Here is a 9,711-nt window from a genome sequence, read left to right as displayed (position 1 = left end):
GAATGACAATTTATGGAAATCTTTAATAAACAAATAAAATTAACTGGCCACCACCATCATGCCATGAGGCAGTGATTGAGGGTGAAGGGGCAGCTGGGCTTTAGGCACAAAGAAAATCAACTTTTATGTGAAACCTGGACCTTTTCTTCCACAGCCTGGTCCTAAAGTGTCCAAAATCTGCCTGGAAATTTCACTGAGCTTGAACACTGCCATGAGCCCCTGGTGGAATCATTAAACCAGGGGAGCTTTATGTGATCTGGATTTTTTCAGCAGAGAAAATCCTTATATCCATATATAATCCATAATGTTTGATCCCCCCTGCAGGGAAATCAGCACACCCCATGAGATTAAGGATGGAAATTCTGAAGTGAAAAATAAAACAAAAACAAGTTTATGAAATCTTTGTGCAGGATTTTCAGCAGCCAGTTTTGTGTGCTTCAGAAAATCAATTGAGGGGATGAAAGTGGGAAAACGTTTTCTTTATGTTAAATAAAGAAATAAATAAAAGAGAGATATTTGGAAATAAAACTAAATAGAAACCCACACATGGATTTTTTGCAGCAAGCAGGACTCCAGGACAGCTCCAGATGGATTTTTACTTTGTTCCTTTGCAGCAAAAAAGAAGCACGAGGCAAAAGGAAAATGGGGGAGAAGAGGGGAAGGAGAAGGACCTGTTAAAAATGATGCAACTTTGCCCTTCCCTCAAAGTGTGAGGATTAAAATAATGATCACAACTTCCATGGATGCCTCAGCTCACAGCTCACACCAAACAGACTCTTCCAGCCACTTCCCCACGATTCCCATCATCAATTTTATAACAGGCACTGATTCTATCATCATTCTTTATATTAATTCCCCTCAGGTAGTAGAAAAGGGCTTTATTCCCCTCCCCATTCCCAACCAGCAACTGAGAAATAACTTCAGCTGAGTGTCTAAGACAATTTCCTTTTCCCAAAGGAGCCTTTTCTGTCTGGACAGCAAAAGAACAAAAAAAAATGTTGTTGTGGCAAGTGCCAGCCAATAAATTGTGTCCCTGGGCAGAATTTCCATTGAGTTATCTGGTGATGCTGTCTTTACAAGACAAAGAGATTGAATATTTTAAAGAGCTCTTACCATATAAAGGGCACCATGAATTGCTGAGGTAAAAGATGTTCCCAACTCAGAACCCTCTAGAAAAGGAGTGTAAAGGGGGAGAACATTTTCCTGCTTCCTTCTGCCCATATTTCACATTAATGGCTCAGCTCCTTGGTGGGGTTGGGACATAGAGCTCCTTGCATTTCTTTGTTCTAAAACCTGCTTGCAAAAATACTCTGTGTGCAGATGTGCTAAAACAAAGAGTTGGCAGCTAACTGGGAAATTCCTCAGGCATTTCAAACCCTTTCAGTGCATTCATCTCTCTAGGAATGCTATTTAGATATAATATGAGAGGGGAAACACAGCAGAATTCCATTTACTCCAGAACCATCCTTTGTATTTAAAAGACATCTCAGGAAAAGATTGATCCAGCAAACTGAACCAGACCAGGACTGGATGTGTTGGCACCTGGGAATCATTTCCCAAACCCTGTCCCCATTTTCTCAGTAGGTTGCAATGCTTGCTCAGCCATAAAAAGGCCAAAGTGGTTGAATTAATGCTCATAAAATGTTCAGACACCGCTAGAAAATGATGTAACATAAACCACATATAAAGCCTTGTTTGAAAAAAGGGAATACTCGAAGTTGGTTTTTCCTTTTTATGTAGAGACAGAAGAGCTTGTGAACATTTCAAAGCCACTTCTGCCTTTTCAGAAATACTATTGCCACCAGATTCTTTTGAACTGGATTTTTTGGGCTCTGCAGTTTTTGGGCTTGTGCAGCCCAAATTCCTCACAGCACAGAGGATCAACAGACAGAGCAGCACTGGGTGAACAGAGGAGAGCAGGGAGACCTGGCTCTATCAACAGCATTTACATCACTGAGGAGGGAAAGAAAGGAAAATAGGGAGGGGTTTTCCCCTTATTTTCACCAAAAAAATGGATAAAATGTGAATAAACCAGATAAAAAAGCAATAATCCTGATCTCGTTCATTAAGAAATCACTGATGATAAAATAAATTCTCAGAAAGTAACTTCTTTCTTTTGTCCTTCCCACATGTGGCTAAAACGTTTCCTTGCACAGCCTTTGTAAGGTACAGAGTTCCCTGGAAAGGATGTGGGTTTAGATCCTCACCCTGTGCAGCACAGGAGGGGTTGTGCCCTCCCCAAAGCCTGCTGGAATTGCAGAGGATCAGAAAGTCATTTCTAACCTTTGCAGAGCAGCTCAGTGCAGGGTTGAAGCTCTCTGAAAACAATCCAACCTCTAATCTTAAACACCCTTTAAAAAGGGAAGTGTCTCCTGAGCTGTTGCTTCCCAACAGGAAATGCAGGGCATGGGAAGGCAGAAGGAAAAGGAGTTTTATTTTCCAGCCTGGCTCATCCTCTCTCTTCTGGGAGCAGCTCCTGCTGACACAGCCGAGCTGGGACAACACAATAAAAATGAGGGCAAGATCTGGTGTGCCCAAATTGTGTCTAAACCCCACAGTTTGTTCTTATTTAAACGTTTAGATGTGACCTGCCTGTCCCCAGAGGCCCCCTCTGAGTGCTCAGCCCCCTGTGATGACAGCAGCTCCACTTAAACCTTTCCTTTAACCACCAAAAGAATTAAGTAGTAATTCTGCTTTTAGAAGCATTTTTCATCAAAATGTATCCCTCCACTGAATAACTTCCCAGTCTCTCCAGCTCAGGTTTAAATAAGCATTAATGACTGAAGAAATCAGGAATGTTTTGCTGAGGGGCAATCAAAGCAATATTGAGATAGCTCGGGATTATTGCTGGATGCTAAAGCAGCCTTGAAGGATCATTTGTTCACAAATCCAAGAAGTTAGATACATTTGGTCATTCAGAAATTATACTGACACCTTTAATGCCATTTTTCTTTCTTTTCTTTTACATTACAGATATATCCATGGGCAGGGGGAGATGGTGGATTTTACCAATTTTATACAAAATACCAATGCTCCCATCTGAAAGAAGCTCTTAGGACAAGTAACCTCTTTATAACATCATGCAAACGATGATCTGCAATCCCAGGCGGTTTAGATATACATATATTTATATACACACATTTTGGGGCTACAGCAGTAACACATTTTTTTCATTGGTCATCATGACTTTTTCAGATTTTTCAGCCATGTCAGTCATTCACCTTCTCACCAGCTCCTTCCACTTCTTCCCCAACAGCAGTGGGAACAGAACAGGGACAAAATTGTGGGGGGGAAAAAAATCACCTCCTCTCTGATTTACAGGAGTGCAGAGTACCCAGCAATCCTCCTGAAACAGCCTGAAAAATCCCCTGTGGTGGGTGAGGGAAATCAGGAATTTGGGCACAAAGCTGTGCCACCAATCCCCTGATGTTTTTGTGAGGAGCACCAACCAGCCATGAATTAGATTTTCAATCAGTGAAATATCAGCGTGGCACACTGCACTTGGCCAGCAAGGGAAGGAGTTGGAAACAGATCCCAAAAAACAGAAAACCCCAGCCCAGAGTGGCTTTTAGGGAAGCTCCCAGGTTGCTGCAGATGTTTCCACCCACAAACATTGTCAAGCAGGCAGAAATTTTTAATTTAGAACCAAATCTTTCAAGATACTCAAGGCACAAAGATCCATCAATTCCGTGTATTTGGGGCAGGAGGGATGAAGGTTTCGTTAGCAGCTCATGAGAAAATCATTTTATTGAATATTCAGTCTGATGGCTCTGGAGTTTGATGTTGATGGCAGAACCTGGAGCAGAGGTTTCATCCCAAATCCTTTGGAATCAATGTGATTCTTAACACCAACTTCAGTGAGGCCAGCATTTCTGCCTAAATTTTATTTTTAAATAAAATGCATAGGTTAATTTCTAATCACTCTGATTACCTCCAGGATTCTGCCACACTAACTCATAGCAGTATTTTTGCCTCCCTGGATATTTTCTGTGAATCCCAAAAAGTTTCCATTTTGCATATAATATTTATATCCAATTAAAAAAATAGTATGAAGTGACTCCCAAAATCCAAAGGGCAAAAGTTCAGCTAACATATGTTAATCTTTATTGTGGAACAACGAGATAATAAATAAGTTTATGAATTCACATGACCTGTACAAAAAGCTGGGAAGCTTTTGTACCAAGTTAGGTCCCAGTTATTTGGATTTCATATTTTTTAAACAAATGATCTGAATTTTTTTACGTCTGTGGAGTTAAGGCAAAATCAGATAAGACCTTTAACACAACAGAAGGGCTGGAAAATACACAGAAATACAAAGAAAGGAGATCTCATCTCCAGCTGACAAAGTGGTTGTGTCTAAGGAAGGAATCCCTCAGGAGTTGAACAAAGCAGTAATTACCAATCAAGCTAATTAAAACTGAAGAACAAGTGTGAGGTGTCCTGCAGGACAAAGCTGTTTTAGCAAAGTTGTGCCTGAACGACCACCTTTAACCCTGAATGGTTATAATCTGCTTTTCCTTTTGGGAATCAGCCCGTGGAAAAGAGGAACCCATTCCATATCCAACCAACCCACATCCACAACCCCTCAGACTGATGGAGGCTGGACTTGATTGTGATTAAATACTGGGTGACCCATCCAACACACAACAGGCAGAGGAGAACTCGAGTCAGCCTCTCAGCAATAGGAATTACCTCTCTACGAGAGCGGAATGTGCGCTCCCGCCACAGAAACATCAGCAATACATCAATACATCAATGTTCTTTGGCAGCAACACACTAACTCGTGCTTGAAGTCTGAACTCAGACTCTCCTACATCAAAGATTTGGTGCCAGTCTTTTCACAGTTAAAGAAAATCCACTTCTTCCACGGATCCGGTAAGTCCAGGAAATGAAATTGGAATAAATCTTGCAGGCGGCTTTAGGCGGTAACCTTCAGCATTGATATTTATTGTCTGCTTTAGTCTCAGTCCAAAGATATCGTATTTGAACACACAGGATTCTGTGGAATTTCTGAGTAGTTCAGATGGGGCCAAAATCCATGGAGAGAATCCAAAATCACCCGTGAGAAAGCAATAAAGAACCATCATCACTCCCATGACGACAAAATGATCTTCATGAAACAGAGGTGAGGACGAACGCCACAGGAAAAGTGACTTTACAGGGGGAAGACCAGGAAGCCGGAGAATGTCGAGTACTGCCATCCACCGACCAGATTTCCTTTCTCCAGCTTCAGGTAAACCTTGTCCTCCTTGTCCAGGTACAGCAGCACCCCGTTGGTGGCGGCCTCACGGGTGACGTCCTTGTCCCCAGCGAAGGCAGAGATCACTGGCTTCCCATTCAGCATCAAATTCACCTGCAAGAGAGCCGCTGAGAAGCTCTAATTAACTGCAAAACATACCTGGATATTAACCACGGAGCGAGGGCCCAGCCTTTGGTGATTTTTGGGTTGTTTTCAACTAATAATGACATTTATTTGGCACAGGCACGTGGATGTTCATGAGCTGGACCTGTAGCTGAGTGAGGCATCACCTCTGCTGGTGTCACTTTGCTTATCTCAAGGGTTATTTAGGCACACAGGAGAAAAATGTATATATATTTCCAAGAAATCTGGGCACACAGAGATGTTACAGAGGTGTCAGAAGCACCACAGTGGGCTGGGAGCTTCCACTTCACTGGGAACAAAATGTGTGTCCCTCTCAATACTGATGGCAGCTTTGCTCTGAAGTTTAGAACACATTTTTAGCTTTATAAACCAACTCCATTTTCTTTCTATAAAGAACTCCTGTGAGGCAGCACAGCCTCTGCTCTGGGAGCAGCAGCTCTGAATAAAGATGGGCAGGGCCTGGGGGAATGGGCAGGTCCAGGCATTTTTCCTTTCCCCCATGGAAAGCCATCAGCTTTGCTGTTTTTCCTTTCCAAGCAGCTCTAATGCAGCCACAGGGGGTGAATTATGGGATTCTTACCCACATCCACTGTGCTGGCCTTGCACATGGTCCTATTAATTTTAATGGGAGTCACCACAGAATAAATTAATGCTCAGCAGAAGTCAGGGCAGCAGAGGCTGGGGTTTATTTGGGATTCACCTGTCTGGGAAATCCACTTAATCAGGTGTCTCCAGGGAAGCAATTGCAGTTTAATGATATTTAATGGCTCTAACAGATGTTGTGGGGGCAGAGGAACATGGCTTGTGTGGGAAGCCTGCAGGTGATTTAGTGGGGCTGAGACACAAACCACTGCAATGGTTTCTGGCTCTCATCCCCATTTAACCCACAGAAAAAGGGCATCAAGGCTTTACTCATTGCTTGCCTTGGGTTTCTCACTCTTTCTGTTCCCTCAGGCTCCCCTGGAATCATTGACAGGAATTCAATCACACATGACAGGCTCGCAGGGGATGAGCTCACACTGACCCTTCCAAAACGGAGCCGAGCAAACCCCTCCATCACTTCAGGATCTCTTATCCATGAAAGATTTTGGGCCAACATTCCCTGCCACAAAACTCCCAGGTGTGAGCTCCTGGTTTGTGAAATGCCAGAGTCTGAGCTGGACTTCCAGAACCCAAGGCTTGGCACCTTTCCTGGCAATGGGCATTTTAAATCCACTGAAGTGGCTGATAGAAAGTTGTTCGACCTTCAGCATGCAAGAGAGTGAAAAGAACACATTCTGAGCACATTAAACACATTATAAACTCATTATGGAGATTTTCAGGTCAATGTTTCATTTAAAGCTGTTTCATTGACCTGACTGAAATTAGGATTTTCTGCTGTAAACTGCAGGGGAATTTCACCAGAGATGGGATCGTGGCTTTCACCAGCTCTCTGCCATCTCCACTTCTCCCAGGAGCTTCACCAGCAACCCAGAGCAGCCACAGAGCAATGTCTGCTCACTCCTCCTGCAGAAATCCAGCTCAGCTCAGCCTCCAGGCTGGAAACCACATCCAGGAGCAGGAGAGAGCAGGGAAGAGCATCAGACACTTCAGAGAAGCTGGAGCTCTCGTGCTGGAAACCAGGGGAGCCACAGATGTTCCTGCAGCTCTGGCAAGCCAGGAGGTGTCACAGCAACTGCGTGACCTGGCAGGGAGATTAAGGAATTACTTCAAGGAATTTGCTGTTGGCTCAGCAAGGGGATGTTCAGGAATTTAAAGGCTTTTCCCTCTTGTATTTAATTAGCCAGCTCCGTTGCTATTGAGCTACAGAAGAAAGTGCAGAATTACCCCTTTTCTCTAATATATCACACACCTTTTAGACATTAGATGATGAAAAAAGGAAGTTTAAATTGCTGTGAAGGCTCCCTAGAAGACATTGCTGCAGGGAAATAACCAACCCTGGTCCTCAGCACACTGAGGGCATCACCAGGTACCTGGCACCAGATGCCAGGGCACAAATTGTTCTGAAAATACTCAAATCTGGTACCCAGAACTCCTGTGTTCCACACAGTGAGTTTAACCTGGAGCAAAACACGACTCTTCAGCAGCATCTAAGTGAAATTCTGAGCTCTCTTTTACTCTTGGATCATTCATTCTATTGAATGCTCTTTGTCACCCCAGGTATTCATGGCATGGAAGTGAAGTTGTGGTGATTTATCTGAGGTGAGGCTCCTGCCTTATTTCTGTTCATTTTAAATTAATGGACTCTACTGCAAGGAAGTCAACACCACAGGTTGCTGTAAATGAAGCTATTTTTCCTTTAAGTGCTCTCGTGCTCAGTCAATATTCTATCCTAAATGAGCAATTTAAATAAAGATTTTATAATCAACATACCTGAATTGTTTGACTCTGGTAGACTTTAATTACGTGAAAATTGAAACTGTAAATTCCTTTCCGTGGTGCTACAAAGACAGACTCCAACGTGAAAAAATTGCCCACATTTACCAGGATCTACAAACAGAAAAACACAGCATGGGGATTAGTGCAGGTGGTGAGTGCTAAAGGAAAATACAGATTGTTAACTTTAGAAACCGTTCACCTACAGAAACATTTTAATCTGCATCTAAACTGGTTTACTCATTTTCTCTCAATTACTTTGGAATAACTCATAAAATGGGTATTTAGTTGTATTTATAGGACAACTTTACTACAAATAAACTAAGAGGGGAATAGTTTCTTACTTTGCTACTATACCATACCCTCAGTCCTTTATTCCATACCTGTTTTTTAAAAGGCATTTTTGTTGCTCATTCCCCCAAAATGACATGAAAACACCAATTCTGGGAGTGGCACACATTTTTGGGCTGAAAAGCAATGGCCAAGCCAACAGTGCCTTCCCAAAGAGCCAGGTGTGAGTGAGGAGCACAGCACGAGCCATTCCCAGTTCTCCCAGTTGCTGGCACATCCCAGCAAAGCCTGGCTGGGAGCCTTCAGTTGTTTTAACGAGCGCTAATAATAATTTGGGTTTAATTAAGCAGAGAGAAGTGACAGAGGGGAACATACGAGATGAGTGCATCACCCATATGCTAAACAGCCTCTGTAATGACAGCATTTTGCTCTCTTTCCACCTAATTATGCTTTATTTTTAATTGATATTTCCAGGCACAGCCCTCGGAAGCCTGTGGGATTGTCCATGGGGTTTTAGGGTTATTTAACCCTTTAGAGTTATTTACCCTGAGCTGCCTGGCACATCTGGCTGCAGCTGGCACCACGATTCACTGCTGGCTACAGCAGGCTGCAGGAACAAGAAGAAGCCTCGGTCTCAAGGGCTTTGGACTGGCCCCAGGACGGGAGCTGGGATTAAAGCGTGTGCAGGTATCTGCACATCAGTATCGGTGCTGAGCTGAGAGGAGCCGGACATTAATCGTGCTGGGAAAGTTCAAGGCTTTTCCCGCAGAATTCGCTCTTCTCCCCCTCTCAAAAGCGGCACGAACAGTCCAAACCCTACTCGGGCTGAGACCCCCGAGCCCCTCGGGCCGATGTCGCCCCACCGGTGCCAGCGAGCGCTGCTGCCCCGGCAGCCCCGGGCTCGGTCCGCGCTTCTCCGGGGCCAAGGGGGAGCCCCCGGAGCCCCCCCGGGCCCAGCCTGCCCTGCCCTGCCCCAGCTCTCGGCCGGGATGCGGGGAAGGGCGAGGCGGCACCTGTGGATGCGGCGCTCCCTGGGGCTCACCTGGTCGAAGTAGATGATGCGCGTCTTGTTGCTCATCTCGGAGGGCTCGTGGTTGGTGCTCCGCACGGCCGAGAAGGCCACCTTGGAGTTGGCCGCCCGCACGGAGATGCCCAGCGGCGAGGAGGACGAGCCTTTGGCGTCGGGGGCAGGGTTGGAGTCGCAGACCACCAGGCACTTGCCCTCCAGCACGATGGGCTCGGTGTCGTTCTGCGCGGTGGCGACGCGGCCGCCCAGCGCCAGGGCCAGCAGCAGCAGCCGCCAGCCCATGGTCCGCACCCGAGCCCCGCTCCGGCCACCGCTCCGCGCTCCTCCGCCCTCCTCCTCCGCTCTCCTCCTCCTCCTCCCACCGCCACCACTTTGTGCCGTCTTCTTCTTCTTTTCTTTTTTTTTTTTTCTCTTTTTTCTTTCCTTCTCTCTTTCCTTCTCTCCCCGGCTCCTCCGGCGAGCTCTTTAAAACGCGCCGCAAAAAGCTGCCCAGAGAAATACGCGCTGTCCAGAACGCCCTTTTCTCCCCTCTCTCCGCATCAAAAAAGAGCGTGAGAAAGGGAGGTGGGGGGAAAAAACCCCTTCAGGTGAATTATTGCTGAGAGAGAGAAACGAGAGGTCGCGGAGAAATAAA

The 9,711-nt window shown here is 45.2% G+C and overlaps 1 protein-coding gene across 1 annotated transcript; it reads right to left on the bottom strand.

The window, feature by feature from the left end:
* Positions 1 to 2,915: 2,915 nt before the first annotated feature.
* Positions 2,916 to 9,407, bottom strand: CBLN4 (cerebellin 4 precursor). The gene is made up of 3 exons (XM_015647107.3): positions 9,093 to 9,407; positions 7,757 to 7,873; positions 2,916 to 5,353 (listed from the first exon to the last, which is right to left on the bottom strand). The coding sequence occupies exons 1-3, from the start codon at positions 9,357 to 9,359 to the stop codon at positions 5,156 to 5,158; spliced, it is 582 nt and encodes a 193-aa protein (XP_015502593.1). The 5' UTR covers positions 9,360 to 9,407; the 3' UTR covers positions 2,916 to 5,155.
* Positions 9,408 to 9,711: the final 304 nt, after the last annotated feature.

Source organism: Parus major, chromosome 20 (assembly GCF_001522545.3).
Source record: "Parus major isolate Abel chromosome 20, Parus_major1.1, whole genome shotgun sequence".
NCBI lineage: Eukaryota > Metazoa > Chordata > Aves > Passeriformes > Paridae > Parus > Parus major.
Note: the sequence above shows the minus strand (reverse complement) of the source record. Positions and strands in the feature narration are given on the sequence as shown.

Excerpts from the sequence above, each read along its gene's own strand:
- CBLN4 (XM_015647107.3), bottom strand. The coding sequence starts at position 9,359 with ATGGGCTGGCGGCTGCTGCTGCTGGCCCTGGCGCTGGGCGGCCGCGTC. Across the intron at positions 7,874-9,092 it reads GCATCATCTACTTCGACCAG|ATCCTGGTAAATGTGGGCAA; the intron begins GTGAGCCCCAGG and ends TTCTGTTTGTAG. Across the intron at positions 5,354-7,756 it reads ACCAGAGTCAAACAATTCAG|GTGAATTTGATGCTGAATGG; the intron begins GTATGTTGATTA and ends GCTCTCTTGCAG.